Genomic DNA, 24,071 nt, shown 5'->3' on the forward strand with positions numbered 1-24,071 from the left:
ATACAATTCATATACTGTTCATATATATACATATTTGTTTTCGGTTCTGTATATATATATTTATATTCATACCATTTATATTATATATACATTTTAATCAGTATATACATATATATATATTTTATTGTTCATATATACATATATATTATATACTCATACATTCGTACGTGTATATATATATTTTATATGTATATATGTTTATATATATATTGTATATTATATATATGTTTTGTCAACATAATAATAATCATAATATTCATTTTTTTTATTATGTGATATATACATGCATATATATATACATGCGTATATATAATCACGATCGGTCCATGTTTTTTTGTTTTTTCCTTTTTTCATTTTTCGGTGTTTATTTCGAATTCTATATACATTACTATATTCGTATAGTATTATAGATCGATCTAAGCATTGAAAATTCATTGAAAAACTTAAAGATGGAAAAAATTTTCAGTTAAAACTTTTTCGGACCCGATTAGTTTCGTGATATTAAAGTATATATTTTTTCGTGTTTTCGTGCATAAAATCTATGTGGATCTCTTTATTATTTGATTTAGAACATTTTAGATTTGAAAACACGCAATTTGGTCGTCGGAAACGCAATTTCCGATCGGGTTTGGGTCGGGTTCGACGGACCCGCGTGCAGAAAAACGGGTCAAAATCGACCCGGTTCGCTGAAGAAGACGACGCAAAACGACATGTCGTTTGGAGAAAACGACGTGTCGTTTGGCGTAAAACGACGTGTCGTTTGAATGGCACATTGCAGCTGTCGTTGTTGAAAAACGACATGTCGTTTTTCACATTGTGGAAAACGACATGTCGTTTATACTCTTATGAATCAGCCCTGCATTGAAAAAACGACGTGTCGTTTTTCTGTTAGGGAAAACGACGTATCGTTTTCTTCTTCTTTTTCAGCCCTTCAAATTTTGGAAAAACGACGTGTCGTTTTGCTCTTGCAAAAACGACATGTCGTTTGGCAGTATGGATTTTTCAAAAAAAAAAAAAAAAAAAAAAAAAAAAAAAAAAAAGGGAAAAATTCCGAATTTTTTTATAAATTTTTATTTTTTTGGAATATTAATTATTTTCCCATTTCAGTGTTAATTTAGTCAATAAATTGCATTTAGTTAATTTTCCATTTTTGTTTAATACATATATTTAGTATAAATTGAAAATGGAAATTTGTTTAAATTTGGTAATTTATTACATGATTTATTTAGGCATGTAAAAATTGTGCTAATTTGTGCATTTAATTAAATATTACCAAATTTATGCAATTTATTGTCTAAATTAATTTTGAAAAATCTGCCATTAATTTCATATTAAGGAATTTGCATTTAATTAATGATCATACATTAATTGTATTATTTTGTATTTAATTGACAAATTTATGTTTAATGCAATTAATTTAGATTTGTATGATTTAAATGCTATACATAAATTCCTTTTATAGTGCTAGATATATTTAGAAATATTCAAACATTAAGATAGGTTGAATATTTTATTTAGCAATTAAGTTTCATAAAACTTCATAAAATTATTCATAAAATATTCATAAAACTTAATAAAATGAATAAAATATGAATAAAACGTAAGTAGTTTTGTGGTTTGACATAAGAAAACATGAACACAGGACAAATGCTCATATCTAGAACGGTTTTTAATGATCTTCGGACGACCACACTAGGAGCACTAATCTCAGTGATTGTCTATTATGTTAATAACGAAATTACTTTTAGGTAGAGCCCAATACCTAATGTCTAAAGTGAAAATATAATTTTTTATAATTAGGGAGTAGCCACAGCATCTTTAATTATATAAAATTATATATTAATTAAAATTCACCTTAATGGACAAAACTTGTAATTAATTATTTGGATATAATAATTTTACCCCACAGGGATTTTATTATATTTTTATAATTAATTAGGATAATATATTAAGTTAAATTCTCTTAATTTACCCCACAGGGAGTTATGAGGATTTGAATTAATAGTGTTATCACAAATTTTAATTATAGATAGATTTCATTCCTCCATTATTTCTAAATTAAATACTTCATTAAATCTATCATAAAGTTCATCTAATTTTATTAGATTTAAAATTTAGCCCACAGGCAATTTTAGATTTAATAAAATTTTCATCTTCATCATGTTTCTACATTGGTAAAACATGAATTCATTAAAGCCTCAATTCTTTTAAACATCTAAATTTTTTGTAATCCTATTCTTGCAGCTATTTCATCCACCTCTAAATATGCTGAAATCACTAGTGAAATCCCTGAGCTTAGGAGTGACAACTTCAAAATCTGGAAGGAACGAGTTCTTCTCCACCTAGCTTGCACTGACATGGATTATGCAATAAGGAAAGATGAACCAGCTGCTATCACTGATACTAGCACTGCTGCTGAGATTGCACTGCGTGAAAAGTGGGAGCAATCTAATCGTCTCTGCATCATGTTCATTATGTCCAGAATTCCTATGGGAATGCGTGGATCGGTGGAGCCACCTGAGAAGGTGAAAGACTTTATCAAAGTTATGGATGAGCAGTTTGACACTTCAGATAAATCTTTATTCATCAACCTCATCCAAGAGTTCTCGTCCACAAAACTCACCGGTGTTAAAGGAGTTCGAGAACATATTTCTAAAATGAGGGACATCACTGCTCATTTGAAGAAACTCGACGTTATCATTCCTGATACCTTCCTGGTTCATTACATCCTTCACAATCTTCCTCCACAGTATGGGCCTTTCAAAATTTCCTACAACACACATAAAGAAAAATGGACTATCAATGAATTGATGACCATGTGTGTTCAAGAGGAAGCCAGGGCTCCTACAGGAGCAAGGAGAAAGTGTTCACATGACCACTCAACCTAAGAAACGCAAGCCATTCAAGAAGAACAAAGGGAAAAAGCCCATGGCTCCCAAGGCTGCCATAAAGAAAGATTCCATCAAATGTTTCTTTTGTAAACAAAAGGGACATGCTAAAAGGGAGTGCAGCCAGTTCAAGAAATGGATGGATGACAAAGGTAATCCAATTTCCTTAGTATGTTATGAATCTAATATGGCTAATGTTAATCTTAACACATGGTGGATTGATTCCGGTTCAACAATTCACATAACAAATTCCTTGCAGGATATTCAAAATCTAAGGAAGCCAGTGGCAAGTGAGCAAAGCATCTTATCTGGAAACAAGATGGGCTCACATGTGGAAGCTATTGGAACATGCAATTTAGTTTTAAGTAATGGTTTTATTTTAAAGTTAGAAAAGACCTTTTATGTACCAAGTTTCTCTAGAAACTTGATTTCAGTTTCAAGACTTATACCCTTTGGTTTTTCCTTTACATTTTCAGACAAATATTTCAATTTATATTATAAATCTGAATGTGTTGGAAATGGTATTTTGTCTGATGGTCTTTACTGCCTTAATTTACAAAATAATACCACTAATAATGTTATGCATGTTCACGCTGGCACTAAGAGATGTGTTATGAAAGAGGATTCCTGTACATTGTGGCACCGGAGATGGGGACATATCTCCATTGATAGAATTAAAAGATTGATAAAAGATGGGGTACTCAATACCTTAGATTTTACTGACTTTGATACTTGTGTGGATTGCATTAAGGGAAAGCAAACCTCCAAGTCTGTCAAAACTGGTGTCCATAGGAGTTCTGAAATATTAGAAATCATACATACTGATATATGTAGTCCAGATATGGAGTCACATGGTCAGAAATACTTCATCTCATTCATAGATGATTACTCACGCTACATGTATATCTACTTACTTCATAATAAAAGTGAAGCATTAGATGTCTTTAAGATATTTAAAGCTGAAGTAGAGAAACAATGCAACAAGCAAATTAAGATAGTGAGATCAGATAGAGGAGGTGAGTATTATGGTAGATACACAGAAGATGGACAAGCACCTGGTGCATTTGCGAAGTTTCTTGAAGAAAATGGGATTGTTGCCCATTACACCTTGCCCGGTACACCCGAGCAAAATGGTGTTGCAGAAAGAAGAAACCGAACATTAATGGACATGGTGCGGAGTATGCTTAGTAGCAACTCTAACCTTCCTAAATCCTTGTGGACTGAAGCATTAAAGACATCCGTGTACATATTAAACCGAGTTCCAACAAAGGCAGTCTCAAAAACTCCTTTTGAATTATGGAAAGGTTGGAAACCAAGTTTGAATCATGTACGCATTTGGGGATGTCCATCTGAAGTCAGAATATATAATTCACAAGAGAAGAAATTGGACCCAAGGACCATAAGCGGATTCTTTATAGGGTACGCTGAAAAGTCTAAAGGTTACAAGTTTTATTGTCCATCTCATAGCACAAGAATTGTGGAATCAAGGAATGCAAAATTTCTTGAGAATGCCTTGATCAATGGGAGTGATCAATCAAAGGACTTAGGTCCTGAGAAAGATCCTTCAGAACCTTCCACTTCAAAAGCAAGATTGATAATGGTTAACACTCCTATAGTTCAAACGAATGTTGAACAACCATTACCAATCACTGAAGATCCACAAGTTGGTAATGATAATCCAGTAGATCAAAATGTTCAAGAGTTGCCTGCAACTGTTGAACAACCTGCTGAACTCCGCTTTGCTCCACAAGAGCCTGTTGGTGAAGTCTTGAGAAGATCTACTAGACCTATCAAACCAAGGATTTATAAAGACTATGTTGTGTATTTATTAGAATCTGATATTGGAATTGGAAATGATCCAGAAACGTTTTTACAAGCTATGAACAGTAGAGAATCAAAATTGTGGTACAATGCTATGGATGATGAAATGAATTCTATGAGGTGCAACAAAGTCTGGGAACTTGTAAAGTTGCCTAATGGGGCGAGAGCCATTGGCTGTAAATGGGTCTATAAAACTAAGAAAGACTCATTAGGCAACACTGAGAGGTACAAAGCGAGACTTGTTGCTAAAGGATTCACTCAAGAGGAAGGAATTGACTATACAGAGACTTTTTCTCCTGTATCAAAGAAAGATTCCCTGAGAGTCATCTTGGCATTAGTTGCTCATTTTGATTTAGAGCTGGAGCAGATGGATGTAAAAACTGCTTTTCTGAATGGTGATCTAGAGGAGGAGGTATACATGAAACAACCAGAAGGATTCTCCTCTAGTGAAGGTCAGGATTTGGTATGCAAGCTCAAGAAGTCCATCTATGGATTAAAACAAGCATCCCGCCAATGGTATTTAAAATTTCATGATGTCATCTCTTCCTTTGGATTTGAAGAGAATGTCATGGATCAATGCATATACCTGAAGGAAAGTGGGAGTAAGATCTGTTTTCTTGTTTTATATGTGGACGATATTCTTCTTGCATCCAATGATAAAGGGTTGCTACGTGAAGTGAAACAATTTCTTTCAAAGAACTTTGAGATGAAAGACATGGGTGAAGCATCCTATGTCATAGGCATTAAGATTCATAGAGATAGATACCGAGGTATCTTAGGTTTATCTCAAGAAGCCTACATCAACAGAGTTTTAGAAAGATTTCATATGAAAGATTGTTCACCGAGCGTTGCTCCAATTATGAAGGGTGATAAATTAAATTTGAGCCAGTGCCCAAAGAATGATTTTGAAAGAGAACAAATGAAGAACATTCCTTATGCTTCTGCTGTCGGAAGCCTAATGTATGCTCAGGTGTGCACAAGACCCGACATTGCTTATTCTGTCGGAATGTTAGGAAGATTTCAGAGTAACCCGGGGATAGACCACTGGAAAGCTGCAAAGAAAGTTATGAGGTATCTTCAGGGTACTAAGGATTACAAACTGATGTTCAAACGAACTGACAATCTAGAAGTAGTTGGCTACTCAGACTCAGATTTCGCTGGTTGTACTGATTCACGTAAATCTACATCTGGTTACGTGTTTATGTTTGCTGGTGGAGCTGTGTCCTGGAGGAGTAACAAACAAACTTTGACTGCTACTTCTACTATGGAGGCTGAGTTCGTTTCTTGTTTTGAGGCTACATCACATGGTGTATGGCTAAAGAGTTTCATTTCAGGCCTTAGAGTGGTTGATTCCATTGCAAGGCCGCTAAAGATGTTCTGTGACAATTCGAGTGCTGTTTTCATGGCTAAGAACAACAAAAGTGGAAGTCGAAGCAAGCACATCGACATTAAGTACTTAGCTATTAGAGAACGTGTTAAGGAAAATAAAGTGGTCATTCAACACATTAGCACTGAATTGATGATTGCCGATCCTATGACAAAAGGCTTGCCACCTCATAAATTCAAGGATCATGTAGAGAACATGGGACTTGGTTCCCTTATGTAATTTGTACAAATAAAGTTATTATTAATGAAACTCTTATTTTGATTTTTCTCATATTTATGCGCATCTTAATTTTACATTTGAGAAAAATTTCAGAGGACCTGAATAAACATAAGGTTTAGGGTTTATTCACTTAAGTACATTGCCACATAAAGTACATTGTTATATAATAAATGTATTGTAATACATGGAAGATAATACTCGATTCATAATGAGGACATGTCGCTATGATTCGTATGTTTATTATATAATGAGGAACGTTGGGTTTGAATATTTTAGTTTAAATGCTGACCAAGTGGGAGAATATTAGAATATTTTTATTATGGAAATTATTTTCTAATTAAGAAAATGATTTTCTATTTAAGGAAATAAATAAATAATTGATTTTCTGATAAATGAATATTTTATATTCATTAAATCTGGACAAAATCAATTATGTAATATTCTATATATGGTCAGATTTCTATATTCATTACCTGATTTGATTTCCTGAATTAATTGTCAAAATATTCTGACAATTAATGTGGCGCAGATACTGATGGAGTATCTCACCTATAAATATAGGGTCTCGGTCCCCGAGCTCCTCACTCATTCTGAATCCATTCAGCAAATTCCATCTAAAGAGAGTTGAGAGAGCGAGGAAGCCCGAACTCCAATACTGAAGCTATCGCAGGGATTGAAGCTCAAAGATCAATGGCTGGAGGTACATCGATCCTTTCATTGCATATATTATTGATATGATTTCATTATATTTTCCGCATTTTCATATCATTGTATATGCTATACTATATACACTATATATATAGTCTAACAAAATGCGGTAACTACACTAAGGTAAAATTCAAGTCGAAAGACATTTTACCTAATGCACCTAAGCAAGATTTCTTTAGAAGTGTGTATTTAGTCAATCAAAGTGGGGGAATGTTATATTTTGATATAATATTTTTGATTGATTAAATAAATATTACAAATGTTACAAGTTTGTTACTAAAGAGATAATATTTAATCTAGTGGGGAATTGTTATATTATTTATAATAATATAATATATAGATTAAATATGTGTAATAAACTAATAATATGTAACATATGACTATATTAGTTGTCATCTTTTTGTAACATTTGGGGAGTTGTTACTATGAGTAACCTCCACCATTATCACCAACATTAAGAGTGTAAAAGATGTTACACACCTTTATTTGAAATTCTTAATGCTATAGGAGTTATGGTGTGTGTAAGAGTTACATTTGAGTCCATAACATCTATAGGGGTTATGAGTTTGAATTTCAAATGGTGATATCCTAAACACTATATAAAGAGGTCTAAGGTGCTCATTTTGGAGAGGAAGATTTCTATCAAGAAAGCACTTTGCTAGAAAACCCTAAAAGGCTTGATAATTCCCAAAGCTATTTCCTAGAGAGTTCCCTTAGTGCTTAGAGATAGGGGGAAATAAGCTTTTGGACAAAGGTGTAATACCTTGTTCAAGTCATGGTGATCTCCACTAATCTACACTCAAGGTTGTGAGTGAGTGTTTATATATATATTATTCTCTTGTTATATATAATGTAACACATGTGTAATACATGTAATACATGTGTTGTAATCTTCTCTTCTACCTTTCATATATATATATGTAATATATATAGTGTATATATGTATTGTAACATATATTTAATCAATCTCTTATTGTAGTCCTTGTATTATTTTACAATAGAGTTGTAATAAATCTTGATTTTCTTCCATTGTTATAAAATCTCTAACATTAAGTTTTGATTATTATGCATATTTGATTTGTTCACAAATACACAAAAACAATAAAAAAAAAATTACAAAAATACAATTTTACTGAATTTTAAATATTTTTACGATTTTTTTTTTTATTTTAATTACAGAAAATATATACGGCCTTTTTATGTTGTACTCTTGTTAATTTGTTGTTGATTTTTTATTATCTGTATGTTATTTTTTGTTATTGTTTTGATGTTATTTTCATGTTACCTTTATGTAGTTTTCATGAGAACTTGTAAAAATATATATATAAAAAAATTTAAACGTAAAAATATAAATTTTTATTTTACAAAAAATAGTATTTTATGTAATTATTTCTATTTTTAATAGCATTTTAATTATTCAGCTTCGATATATATTGACAGTAAAATTACATGAATTATATAATTTTACACTTTTTTTTTACGTACGGTTGCTACGTAAATTGCGATGTGGATTATAAATTGAGTTAGATCGTTACGTGAGTTGTAATTATGTCATTTATTGCTAAGTACGAAATTTTACTAATTTTACCGTATAAATAAAAATAAAGTACTTTCAAATGTAAAAATGAACAAGCCCAAAAAATTATGGGAGAGATATTTTGAGAAAATTGAAATTAAAAGAATAAAATAAAATTTTAACTTGATTTTAGCAATGGAGACATTTTCAATTATATATGGTCTCACTCATAGAAACTCAAATTTTGTCATTAAAGAACCCCTTCAAGCTGTTATGACAAACTGACAAAGTATATTAATAGGTATCAACTTGTTGATTCAATAGGTATTTTTAATCACGTGGCATATGTTAGCTGTACAGTTTGATAATGTCATTAGCTGGATATATGCTATAATAACCCAAATAATGATTAACAAAAGGTGCTAAGAAAAAGATATTATAGTTATATATTTATTAAATTTCTGGTTCAACCAAAGATTTTAATTGAGGGATATTATAGAAAGAAAAAACAGATGTATATCATATTATTTATTATAGTCTACAAACCAAAACTAGCTGACGTGACAATGAATTGGATATTATAGATACCCACTTGTAATTTTTCAGGATACCTCGTGACTAGACTACAAAATAAAGGCTTAACAGCTTAATTAATACATAATATATATTTATGTATGAGTACATGAAACATTAATATGGGAGAGTTGTTGTTTGTAGTGGTATAATTAGAGTTAACTAGCTATATGATTCACTTGCTTATTGAGTGATTAATTAATTGTTAATTATTATTATTAAAAAAGAGAATAATGATTAACAAGGGACAAATTAAGTTTTAAAGTTTAGACAGAAATAAAACTGTACAAGTCAAGCTCACAAAGAGACGGTTACTCGAACGATAAATCACACCGATTACGAAGATGACAAAGTTTAAAACTCAACGGAAAAAGCAGAAGAACAAACTCTACAACAATGGCCAAAAAATAACTAACAAAGACACTAAGGGCCAGTTTGAAATAGCTATGCTGCGGGAAAAAGCAGTTGTAGCTATACTGTGAGAAAAAAACAGCTGTAGCAAAATTGTAGAAAAAATTTGAGTTGAGTATTTAGTAAATAAAAATATTAAAGCGTTGTGAGTTTTTAAGATTCTACTATAATAATGAGAATATTATAATCTAGTTTATTATAATCATAAATATCTATATAAAAAATTATATTATATAATTTTTTTTTATATATTTTTAATTATTTTTTCTTATAATATAAATTTATACACATTTGATAAAAATAATTTATAATAATTTAAATTATATTTTTATAACTTGCAGTTTATAGAAAATTCTAAATTGATGTAGTTTGTTGATAAAAATATATATATATATATATATAGATAAATATGAAGAATTTTTTAAAGAGATTCTTCATAAATTCTTCAATAAGTTGTTTTTAACTGCTTACCAAACATTTTTTTATCACAGCTTTTTTAAAAAGTAGCTTTTAGTTTTTTCAAAAATTGTGCTAAATTAGCCCTAAAACCAAAACAAACAATGAAATTGCCACCAAACAAGCTACCCCTCACTCAAATGAACACAAAATGGAGCACCAAAACCATTCCAAAACTAGTTGAACATGGACAAAGAGGCACAACGACATCTATTCGACAATAACAATCCACACTCAGCCTCCCATATGAGTTAAAACAGAAAAGGAAAATGGTGCACCTCCCTTTAGGATTAACCTATTAGGATTTATAAGAACACTCAAGTAATATATATTATCACATATCTAAATATATACTTAAAATATTTTAATATAGAAAACCCTAAATCATATTTTATAGAACTTTTGCTAAAGCAAAGAAGAAAAAGATAATAACAAGATAAGAGGAAGCACTAACCTAAAACTATTATTAGAGATTTCACAAAAGGTTATGATCTTTCAAGAATATACTATTTGTCTAAAGTATTTTTTCTGATGGGAAAGGAGAGAATACATGAATCATAGTGTTTCTTAAGGACCACTACCTACTTATAGACTCACTATAGAATGAGTTTTAGGTATTTATAATTTGACCCCTCAACAAATTATAAATTAACCTATGATATCTACACATAATTTCAATAATAATTTAAAACCATTTTGATACCAATAACATAATTGTCCACTTAATTTTGTATCACACTTTATAATAACATATATATTGTACATATGTACCCACAATAAGATTTTAACCCAATTATCTCCCACTTTGACAACGTATGTTACCTTATAACCATATGAGCTCAAAATTTATTATTATGTAAAGATATTCACAATAATCTCGTCCATCAACTATACCCGTATAGGATCAAAGCAGTTTTCGTCATATCAACCATGACTAAACCCATCAATGATCACATATAAAAATATAGCCAAATAACATAGATCAATCATAGATGCGTAGCATTAAAATTACATGTAATGTGAACCGAACTTGCCTATTTCAATTTTTGAAATTGGTCTCATTAAGCATGAAAATATAGAATTAATATTAGCAGATACTGAGGTAGTAGAAGATGAACTAGCTGAATATAGAACAAATAAAAAAGCTCACATTAATATGCATAATTAAACAATGAATTCAAAAATTAGTTAATCTCATCTCAAGATACTAAACACATATTAATATCAAGTCTTTGCACAGTAATATTAATTGTAAGTGGTACTCTTGATGTACTTGATGTAGCAATCAAACATTGACAATAATAATGTACCAAACAATAGATTAATCTTTGGACTAACATATTTCTCACACAACATACCTTATAATTGTCACACATTTATTACCACAGATGTATTTACAATCACTACTACAAAATTCACTATTCACGTCGGTCAACGCGACTGTTCATCGCGTTGACCGACGTGAATAGTACCATATTCAATATATTCGTCATTTGTAAAATGTCACAAAAAATAAATAATTTGCGTCGGTTATAATCCCTCACTAATTACCCAACCGACGGTAAAAGTCAAAAAATTAAAAAAAAATCGTTCATTATTAGCGTCGTTTTAAAAGCCTCACGAATGCTTTATGTGGCGTTTTAAAACCGACGGTAAAGATTTTGCGAGTGTGAGAAAACGACGCAAATCCTCCTATTTGTTCACTTACCCCCAAATGAAGAACAGGCCAGTCTCGATCCCAACTTTTTTCCCTCTCTTTCATTTTTATTTTCGAACAGTGGCGCCTCTCTTTCCCTCTCTTTCTCTAAAGGTTTGAAGGTCTCCCAACAGGGATGCGATTTCTCAGCTCTGAAGGTCTCCCACCTCCGTAAGTCTCTCTCGTCCTCAGCTAGCTCTGAAGGTCTCGAACAATTACCCTCTCGTCCTCAGCTCTGAAGGTCTCGAACACATACCCTCTCGTCCTCAGCTCTGAAGGTCTCGTCCACCTCTGTAAGTCTCTCTCTTTCCCTCTCTTTCTCTCTTGCGTTCTCTCTTGTGTTATAACAGTTGGTATACATGCTCTATTTTCATCATGAATGGATAATTTCTCATTAACAGTTGGTATGTTAATTTTTTCGAAATGGGGGTTTTCGATTCGAATGTTAGAAATTTAGATTGGAGATTTAGCTTCTATTAGCCTGATTCTCCGTTTAATCCAAAATTAGGGTTTTTATCTTGTTAATAATTTTGACTATCACTTTTAAATTATTGAATGTATTATACTATATGTGATGAGAGTTTGGTAGATATGTCTGTAAATAAGGCAAACAGTAGAGTAGTAGACATGGATTCAGTACTCAAAATGCTGTAAATTTACAGTGAAGTAAATCATTATATTGCTAAGGAGAAGAAAAAGCTCCTCAACAACTAACTGTATTTTTATAGCCTTATTATATTGATGTACCGAGGGAATAAGCGTCAAAATCTCCTTCAACCCTACCATCTTGTTCCTGCAACACCAAAACAATTACATTATTATTAAAGCTCTGATTTGAGGTGCAAACAGAACATGTAGATCAGATATGTGAACAATAAATCTAATTTAAATTTGTGCATTATTATTAAAGCTCTGATTTGAGGTGCAAACAATTACATTACTATGCGTACATTTAAATTTGTCATTTAAAAAATAAATCTAATTTTGCCTCTAATTTATATTTGTCAATGAATTTTTCAATGGTAGTTAGATAATTTTTTGGTTTAACTAATTTTCTAGCGACGGATGTAGACTGACCAAGCCTAAGGCCAATAGTTGTGTCCTCCAGATAGGATCATATTGACCACACCCAAACTTGTTAAAACTTTCAGTAGCTAGAAGAACAACAAACTATGACTACTTTTGGTTAGTTCTGTAGCTTTCAATTCCAGTTTTCTCAATTGGATGTCTATCTTTATTTTAGGGAAACTTGTATACTCATGTTACCACTAATCAAATTCAATAATTTGTGGAAAGTTAATTATGTTCCATTGAGGGATAATTGTATAAAGATTAGACTCCATCTGTTAGTTTAACGTATGTCTACTTTTCTAGAACTACATAATCTATTATATGAAACCTTTAAGCTATGTGAATGAAACAAATGCAAACAGAATTCTATCTTTCAAATCCATCAGTGTTTGTTTATAAATTCATCTAGCCTTTTTTTTTTCTTTTGCTGAATCTAAGGCAGCATTTAGCTTGAAGGCAACATTTTCTTTTTCTTTCTTGAAATGGGCTGTCATTTTGTGGTCTCTTCCGATTTCTGCCATCTTGGACCACAATTTTACTACTAGGTTCTTTACTTATCAGATAATTATGTATTGTGGACAAAGGATTTATTTGGCTCGCAACTATTAATTCTAAGTCTAGGTGGGTTCAGATTCAGTTCAGGGGGCTGTTGTTCCTAGTGAACTGACTCAAAGTTAATGTGTTTCGACTAAGTGTTAAATTAATGACTGATCTAGAGAAGCTTTTCACAATATGTATCTTTTCATTAAACAACATGAAGGAACAACTACTTACTGCCAATGAAAAGGAGTATATTACAAGAAAATAAAACAGAACCATAATAAAAATGCAACAATCTCAATCACAATGCAGTGCAAATTTACAAGATATAACATAATATGTATGGAGATAAAGGGAAATCAAGCTTGAGACCAGTAAATATCCAATTCGCCCCAGTCACCTTTGGAGACTCCTAATGCCTTCCAAACAGCTTTAGAAGCATCAACAATGTTATTAGGACAAGGAGGCTGATAATCATGATCAGCATCACACCCTGCTGTTGAATCACACTCATCCACAACCATTGCACTCACACTTCTCCCATTACCATATATGGTTATGTTCTGAAGACATCTCTGCATATTGTTGAACCAGCCAGTGGACAATGCCACCACCGGAGTGTCGTCTGAGTGGTAATTGTTGTCGCATTCTGAGGGGCCACCGCCATCTCCACCCTTCTCAAAGCTGTTGATTGTCAAAACTGCCTTGGTTTTGACTACATATTCCATTGTTGATGAGTTAGTCAAAAAATATAAATAAATTATATATATATAAAAAACACTAAATTTGTTTTCTTTTGATTCACTCAACTCAAAGAGGGAGCTTGTTATAGGAAGCTAGCTAGTATTGTATTCCATTAAATTCCCACATGAAATGGGAAGTTATGGACTACTTATTACGACCATCATATTTATATATGTATATATGTATAAATATATATGTTATGGGAAGTTATAACTGATATTCCATAAGAGTCTTTGATTGAATCAACCAATTAGTTTACCTTCATTGAATTTTGTAGTATTTTTATATATATATATATATATATATATATATAAAAGGTCCCTTTAAGCATTATCATAATTAATTGGGATTGGGAATAGAAATCCAAGTTGCAAATTGGATATGAAGCTCTTCTGTCATGAAAATGATGTCCTCTATTTTGGAGGTATTTCTTGATCCAGTTTATGATCAATATTTTAATTTTGGAGCTTCAAACCATTCTTTTCTTATTAACCACCTTATTCATCAATCATCATCTTTATGGTATGAGATTCTCAAGTTTGAATCATCTTATATCCACAAAAGACTCTAATTTCTTAATGCATTTGTCCTTGCCATTTTCAGGTCATGTCATATCAATTTATAGTAGCTAGCTTGTCCTTTATATTAGAACTAATGTTATTCATTTACTTTTTTTAAAAATAAATATTATTTACCTATAATAAATAGGAGTTCTTTTCCATTTCCAAAATAAATAGGAGTTTTTTTATTCAATTAGGAGTCTTGTACAAGTTATTTCTATATTTATTTACTTTATGGGAACTCATGGACTACTTTTATTCACAATGCAGCTTTTCAATTGTGGTAGTATCTTTCGCAAAAATTGCTTGAACGCTAGCTTGGAATTGGTAAGCTACTCAAACTTTATTTTTTTTTATATTTTATAAATCCTAGAAGAGTTTGAATATCCTAGATATTCATCCATAGTGAAGTAAGTTCTGGAATTGCATGACTGCGGTCGGATGGGTGGTAATATTTGTACTGTTAATTATAGTTTTGTTTGTTTGTATTATTGTGGATGTTTTAATAGATTAGTTGCATGTTTAAAATTTTTGGGAACGTCCGAATTATAGATGTTATGCTGTCGAAATTTCGGCAGAAATTTCAGTAGGATTAGTATTTTATTACAAATCAATTCATTAATTAATTTCTTTTTTGTTTAGTGCTGTGGACATGTACAGGATCGAAAAAAATATACGAAACAAGGGTCCAGTAAAAATCAACCAATACACGTGTCGACGGCAATGGGATGGAGTACAATGTGGTTATTATGTTATGAAGATTATTCAGAGTTTCATGACGGTTGTTAATCCTGCAAGTTTTTTGAAAAATCATGTAAACATGAATAACTACTCTTCTCTATTTAGTTTGTATTTTAATTATATATACTTTTAATATGTTGATTAATGTTTTTTGATCTTTTATTTTACAGTTCAAGTTAGACGCTCCCTATAGTAACGAGGAGATCAATGCCGTACGGGATGAGTTTGCCGAATTTGTGAAGCCATTGATTATAGATTAAGTACTTAAGGTTACTACACTTTTGATATAATACATGACTAACAAGTTTTATGATTATTGTTATCTTTCGCATATATTATTAGTTTATATTTAGTTTACGATATACATGGAATTTAAGTTTTAGAATCGATTTTATTAACAATTTTGGTATTGTGTGATTAGTTAATAGAATCGATTACTAATTTAATATAAGTTTTAAAAATGTTATTTTAATTTTTTTTGTATTATGTATTTACTATTATATAGAGTTATTCTAAAATTTGATAATGCAGGTGGGGAAAATTGCATGAAAAGTTTGCAATTTTCCCTTACTTATATTTGTGCTTCATTTTATAAGTGACGCAATAAGTAAAAAAAAAAAAGTTTTTTCGTAATAGATATGACATTTTTAAACCGACGGAATAAGTTTTTTGTGACAGTTTTAAAATGTCATGACACATTTAGCGTCACTTTTTAACCGACGCTTAAAATAAAATAGAAAAGTAATTTTTTAGCGTCGGTTTTCAAATGACGAAAATTGTATTTTGCGTCTTTTTAAAAACGACGCAAATAAAACACTATTTACGTCTACGGATTACACGTCGGTTCTGTAGACCGACGCAAAATCTTTATATGTCACTTATAAAACGACGAAAATACCCCTTTTTGTAGTAGTGAATCTAGCAAAATATTCACTTATCTTTGTGTCAGTCTATATATGCATTAATTATAACACAATCATCTTGATATTTCAAATAAAGTATTCTACGCAAAAGAAGTTGCTTTGACGATATATTATTTCAATTAATTTACTCAAAATATTATACATAAACTAACACTAAAATAGTACTCACGAGGTATATGCAAAAATGCGTGAATCTTCGGGTAATGTATCGAACACACTACTTTGCATATCATGAGGTCCTTCGTGTGATGTACTCAAGTACCCATCGTACTATATAAATAGTACTCAATTTTGTACCCAAGCCCGTGATAAATCTAGAAAAATACAAAATAGTAGTGTTATGATTGTTGCTAAGACTTTCTAAATATCTAGTTCAAAAGATAAAAATCCTATTGAATGTGACATGTCTTTTTACGGTGTAATTCAAGAAATTTAGGAATTAGTTACAGTAGTTTTCGAATCCCTATTTTTCTTTGTGATTGGGTTAGGAGTGATAATGGAGTTAAAGACAATGAATTTGGATTCAAGTTGGTGGACTTGAATCGAATCAGACACAAGTTCGATAGGTTTATAATAGCATCCCAAGCCAATCAAGTATTTTACATGAGAGATCCATTAGATGCACGCTGGTCAGTTATCTTGATGACACAACTAAAAGATTATGATAATCAAGAGTATAATGGTGATGATCTCATGCTTAGTGACCAAATTAATCAAATTACCCCACCACCTGTTGATGTCACTGTTGGGGACGATATCATACCATCTCGTGATGATGGTGAAGGATTATGGTTGAACGAATCTATCAACACATGAGTCATATATCAAACACGTATTGGTATTTAGTCTTTTTAATATATTTATATTTAGCTATTAATTTGCATATTTTTATATATTATAATGTATAATATTAAATTTGTGTAGGATTTTATATCATGAAATGAGGTGGGGATGATGAGTGGAGTGTGTGGTTAGATTATGATGGTGATGATGGTCCATCCATGCCAGAAGGATCTAGTGTTGATCCTGAACAACCATCCATGGAAGAAGTATGTTAGTTAGTTGTTTTAAAGGTCCATTAGAAAATTGCATTTTATTAAAAAACGTCGACCTATTTTGTTTACTACAATTTTAAACCGTCGAGAATACTAAATTTTTCCCGACGGTTTTAAATAGTTACTTAATATTTTTAGCGACGGTCCCCGAAAAAAAATCGTTTTTAGAACCGTCGCGAATTCTGATATTTGTAGTAGTGTTGGAAAAATACCCTAATAGAAGGTATTTTTACATTTAAAGATGTGGCTCCCCATCTTCTCGAGAAGCCACCCAAACTTTATGAAAAACATAATGGATTTGCAAGAGTGGAGAGAGTTTGTGGTGAAGAGGAAGAAGACCCAAAAGAGTAGGGCTTATAATATTTACAACCATCACACCAAATGAGGTGGTGTAAGGATGGTTCAAGAACAGATGGAGAGAGAGGCTGACCAACAAATTATTGAATTTGATAGATTTGAAATCTGGAAAAGACTTCACATAAACCCGAAAGGCGAGGTGGAGGGCCCAACTGTAGAAATCATTAAACGGATTGTAAGTTTAAAGTTTAATTTCATTTGTATTAATTGTTATGCTTCATAATTTATTTCTAACTCTATTTGTTTTGTTTATAGGACGAATTACGCAAGCAAGTGGAAGAGGGTTTTGTACAAGTGGAAGGTAAAAGGAACGTGCTGACCATGGCGCTTGGGACAGTTGAGCATGGTGGGCGAGTTCGAGCCATGGGTTTCGGCGTCACCTAAACCAAGTATTTCAACACACCACGCCCTAAAAAGGAAAACGCCGATGGGTCAAACTAGGCACCATCTGATTTGGAGAGACGCGTGCGCGAGACAAAGGAAAGCAACAGAAAGGTGCAGGATAAAGTGGATGAGTTCCTTCGTCTTATTAGTTCCCAGCATAGCAGCGTTGCATCTGGTTCCGGTGTTGGAGGAGCATTTAATGAGCAACCCCATGCTGACCTTGCCTCCGATCCAGTAGCACAACCACCGGGTCCTGTCAATGTCTACTCTGTACCAGATCTCATAGCACAACCATCGGGTGCTGCCAATGTCTTTACTCCATCTCCACTATATTTTAGAGAGGAAATTGCTCTAGCAGCAACACCGCCACCTATTGGTGGTTGTTCAAAAGAAGTAATCTTAATGTTATTTTACGAATTATTCTAATGCAAAATTATAAATATGGCCAACTTACAAATTGAATTGTTACTTGTTTGTTTTGGATTTACAGACCTTACCATGTTGGATGCACTGTCTGTTGGAGCCTAGTGGCATGGTACTGAAGGTTGCTTCGGGCCACATTGCCAAGGAAAAATATTTGAAAGATGGAAAGTTTTCCATTAACATGGATGAATACCTACACAAAGATTATCGTCGGGTATTTATCAAAGAAGCCAATGTGGAGAATGCACTGCTCCCGTGTCCCATAGCCGACGATTCATTGACGACAATAGGTCAAGTTGTAAAATGTTATGTAGCATGGTCGAAAGACTATCTTACACCTGTTAAAAACATTTGGTATGTTTCAATTTGTTTACTTAACTTATCGTGTTTATTCATTAATGACATTGCTAACTTTATTATTATTTTTTTCATATATATAGACACAACCACCCACCAAGAAAATTCAGAAGCAAACCGTGAAGAGAAGCACAGAACCCTCTGATGATTTACTTGGTCCTCCAACACAGCCGCTAAAACACCCTGAGAGGTCGAGTAAGGTAAAAGTTCATGGTCATTATGTCCAACCACGCCAAACTTCCTCCATCATTACCTTTTGGAACTTCGTTAGAAGGTGGCCCAAGTCATCCATAATCCAGTTCCAAGTTGATAATGAGCTATTTGGGGTCGCAGATGACTCTATTTGGCTTGTTAAAAGTGACATTCAGGAATTATACATCATGCAATACTTTGGAGCCCAACCAATAGGAGTTTGGTGCAAGTATGATTACTTACTCTTAATAATAAACTTGATAATGTTATTTTGACAGCAACAGTTAGTAGTTAAGACTTTTTATCAGGTACATGAAAGAAAGACTATTGGACATTGGTGGGTTGAATTGAGTATATAAATTTTTGAATCCGGGTGCGATTGCCACCGATGCAGGGGCTGATAGTAATTGTTGTCAAGCACTAGTCACTCGAATGACTAGGATGACAAATTCAGACAAATGGCTTATTGTCCCATATAATAATCGGTATATGTAGAATAAAATAAATAATTTCAATATTTATAAATCCTTATAAAATTTATTATTATGTATATATTAATAATTTTATACATATTTGTCCATGCAGGAACATGTTTCATTGGATGCTTTTACTCATCCAACCAAGTACGCAGACGGTGGCGTACTTGGATTCAGACAACGACGACATACCGGATGATCTGAACTTCATCATATCCACGTAAGTTCTATATCAAACATCCCAATATGTAAGCCTGTTCTTTATTTATAAATTTATATATGCTGATTAACTTTACTTTTTGTGTAAATCGTTCACCATGTATAACCAAATGATAGGATGACCTATCGACCTATCAAGAGGATTACTCTTATTTGTCCTGAACAACTCAACGACAAACAGTGTGGATACTACGTCATGAAATTCATTGAAATTTTCATGACCGTAGAAGATCTAATACAACTGTTGACCCGACATGATAGGTTCTCCACTCCGTACACTAATGATGATCAGATAAATATTATGCGTGATCGGTGGATTCATTACGTGAAAGTAGAAGCAGAGCGACAACAATTGTCATGTTAATCAGTGTGTATATATCTCGATTTATCGTTACTATATAGATTTGTAAATATATTTAGATTATTATAATTAGCGTTAACTTAATTATAAATTTTAAAATATATTTAGATGATATTAGCGTTAGTTTAATTATTGTGACTATACATAATTTTAATATATTTAGACGATAATAGCTTTAGTTTAATTATTGTGACTATACAGATTTGTAAAAAATTTAAAAATTAATGGAGAAAAAAATTATACAAAATTTGTTTTTTTTTTCCCTATTTTTCTAATGTAACGAGTGAAAAAAAAATCGTCACTAAAAAAAAATTAAAAAACGTAACTAGCCTATAAGGCACGGTTTAAAACCGTCACCTATAATTGGGTATAGGTGACAGTTTAAAACTGTGCCCTATACTATAGGCGACGATAGTATAGGGCACGGTTATAATAAACCATCGCCTATACCTAGTTATAGGCGACAGTTTTAAACCGTCAGGAAATCCACATTAGCGACGATTTTGAATCGTCCCCTATTCTATCCGTTTTGCGACGGTCGTATAAACGACGGTTATAGAAACTGACGGGAATACTTTAAATAACTGTTTAAAAATATCGAGAAAACCCATTTTTATAGTAGTGATATTCACCAAAATTTTACTTTTTTTATTTTACTGATGAATAATTATAGCTAAATGTAACTAAAGAATTTAAAGTGATGTGGTTAGTACTTAAAAATATAAATGATTAATATTTTTTTAAATCAATAAATGATTAATATTTAGGGTAAATAGCGGTATAAGTACCTAAAGTTTTAAGTTTGTAGGCGGCATAAATCCAATGTTTATTTTTAGCGGCATAAGTACGCAATGTTTGTAAAACTGTAATTTTTCTTCAATTTTGTCAGTACAGACTCCGTTTTAAATTTATTAAAGGAACATTTGGAAGTTACTGATACTACATGTTTCTGTCTAGACCCAATAATCAAGAATCTAGACCTTAAATGTGGCATGTTTAAGAAAATAACAGGGTTTCTACCGACGAAATTAGAGAAAAATTACAGTTTTACAAACATTGGGTAGTTATGCCGCTAAAAATAAACATTGGGATTATGCTACTTACAAACTTAAAACTTTGGGTACTTATGCCGCTATTTACCATAATATTTAGGGGTGTGCAGAAAGTCATCCAATCCAATTCTAACCGACCGATCCAATAGAATCGGATATCCAATCATAATTGGATCGGATCGGATGCAAATTTTAAAAATCCAATTGGATCGGATCGGATGTTGGATGAGACATCCGATTCAATGGATAACCGATCAAATCCAATCCAATATCATCCAATGTCCATCCAATCATATTTAATATTTATAATTTTATATATTTAATTATTTTATTTAATATTTTATATATATTTTATTATCTATGTTAGATCATTAGGTTTTAAATTATATTTTTTCATATATAATAATATATATATTTTTAATGAAATTAGTCTAAATAGTGGTTAAAATGGATTGGATTCATCCATGGGATCCATTGGATGGATCCAATCCAATCTAATAAAAAACCAGTTAAAGCATCCAATAGATGGAACCGATCCAATCCAATACATCCATTGGATCGGATCAGATCGGATGACTCAATTTAATTAGATTGGATCGGATGGAAAAATTTAATATCCAATAAATAATTGGATTGGATTGGATGGGTCCAAATCCATTGGATGTGATCCAATGAACACCCCTATTTAATACACATTATTGTATACAATTAGTGTATTATTTGAATGTATAGCTAGCATTACTCAAATCAAATTATGTAGAATATACTTCATCAATAGTCATTAAAGATTGAGATATCTTTAACTATTTTCTTATTACATGTTGCTTATTAACTTCCTTTTTAGTTAATTAAAAAAAACTTTCCCTTTTCGTCCACTCACCCACGTGTCACAATGACAGAGTAATTAGTACTTCTGTAATAAAATATAATATACTAAAACATTAGAAACCTAAAACATTAGACAATTTTTACCTGTTAATCCCTTAAAGGAGGCATGGTTTTTTTTTCCTTCTTTTTTTAAGGAGCATAATATTGGGAAATTGTAACAAATAGCCTTAAATCTCACACTAATGAAGGTTAATGTCTATTTTTTTTTTTCAAAAATGAAGTAAATGGCCTTTTATAAATGTTAATACCTAAAATGCCCTTAGTTATATAGATGAACCTCAACTCTATTTTTTTGATTTGTTCTACTGTTTGCGCGGTGAAAAAAACAATATACCTTTAATAAACATAAAATCAATATACTTCAATCAAATATAACTATTCCTCATACTTAAACTAATATTTCATGTTTTTTTCCTGTTTCGTTCATTATATACCATAACACATTAAAACAATATACCACAATATTAAACTAATATATTTTCTTTCAATTTTTTTTCTTAGTATATTATTACACATAAAAACAATATATCATAGTGCAAATAACTATACCGAACACTAAACTATTATTCAATTCTTTTAATTTTATTTTTATTTCTTTCCTTCATGATATATAATATAACATACAAATACTATACCTTAGAGTAATATGAATATACCACAATAATTCTATAGTCAAATAAATATATTAAAAAACTTAAATAAACTTCCACAAGTTTTTTTTTTCTCTTTCTTTCATGATATACCAGAGCAAATAAAAATAATATACCACTCTATTTATTTATTAATATATCATAGCACATAATAAAGATATACCGTACAAAATAAAAAAAAAAAAACTAAAAACTTAAATTAATATTTAATATTTTTTTTTCTTTCTATCATTCATGATATATAATATCACATACAAACGACCTTAAACCAATATGAATATATCATAAACTTAAACTAATATACTATTAAATGATTTTTTTCCACGATATACAATAGCATATAAAAATTATATTTTGCAATCATAAGCATAAATACTATAGTGAAAAATTAATATACCACCAGTATAGTGGAAAATATATATATATATATATACCAAAAACTTAATTTAATATTCCACATATTTTTTTTTTCTTTTTGTTTCCTTCATGATATACTAATGAACATATAGACAATATTTTCTAGTGAAATATAACTATACCTCAAACTTAAACTAATATTCCACATTTTTTAATATTCATCTTTCGTTCATTATATACCATAGCACATTAAAATAATATACCACAATCTTAAACTAATATACTACCTTTTAGGTTTTTTTAATATATTATTGCACATAAAAACGATATACTATTGTATAAAATAACTATACCAAACACTTAATTATTCAAGGTTATAATTGTAATTTCATCATTAAACTTTTAACAGAATGGATATTTTGCTAATTTTTTATAAAAAGGGACATTTATTAACTTAATTGTTAGTTTTAGGGCCATTTTGCATCTTGGCCCCATAATATTTCCTTAAGGGCCCGTTTGGTAAGTAGGAATGGATTGGATTAGACCGACTAATTTGTCCAATCCAGTGTTTGGGCATGTTAGAAGTCTGGATAACTAATCCTACTAATCTCATCTGTCTGGGATTATTTATCTCATCCACCAGGTGGGATAAATAATCCCATGCAGTTTTTTTTATCATTTTTTAATTTTGATTTTATTAATATATTTTAAATTTAAAAATAATTTAAATGAAAGAATTACCACACATTTATTTATAAATTTTTTTTTATCAAAAACTTATTCATTAAAATTAGTGAAAATGTATAATTTTAAATTATTATACATTAGTTTTCAAAATTTAAAATATTATTAATTAAACAATTGATTTTAAGAGAAATAATATGACAATAACATTATATATTATTTTTAAATTACTAAAAAATTTATATAAATATTTTTAAAAATTAATATTTATATTAAATTAGTGTTTAACATAAACAATTTTATATTATTCAAGTATTTTTTATTTTACTATATTAATTATTTATTAAATAAAAAATATGATA

General features: G+C 30.9%; 1 protein-coding gene and 1 long non-coding RNA gene across 2 annotated transcripts; one reads left to right on the top strand and one right to left on the bottom strand.

Moving 5' to 3' along the window:
- Positions 1 to 13,469: 13,469 nt before the first annotated feature.
- Positions 13,470 to 14,014, bottom strand: LOC133035510 (putative ripening-related protein 2). The gene has a single exon (XM_061111342.1). It carries the CDS (start codon positions 14,012 to 14,014, stop codon positions 13,646 to 13,648), a length of 369 nt encoding a protein of 122 aa, XP_060967325.1. The 3' UTR covers positions 13,470 to 13,645.
- Positions 14,015 to 15,316: 1,302 nt separating this feature from the next.
- Positions 15,317 to 15,814, top strand: LOC133035427 (uncharacterized). Its single transcript, XR_009686645.1, has 2 exons — positions 15,317 to 15,404; positions 15,502 to 15,814. It is a non-coding gene; the product is annotated as an uncharacterized LOC133035427 (long non-coding RNA).
- The last annotated feature ends 8,257 nt before the right edge of the window (positions 15,815 to 24,071 follow it).

This window comes from Cannabis sativa, chromosome 3 (genome assembly GCF_029168945.1).
Source record: "Cannabis sativa cultivar Pink pepper isolate KNU-18-1 chromosome 3, ASM2916894v1, whole genome shotgun sequence".
Lineage (NCBI taxonomy): Eukaryota > Viridiplantae > Streptophyta > Magnoliopsida > Rosales > Cannabaceae > Cannabis > Cannabis sativa.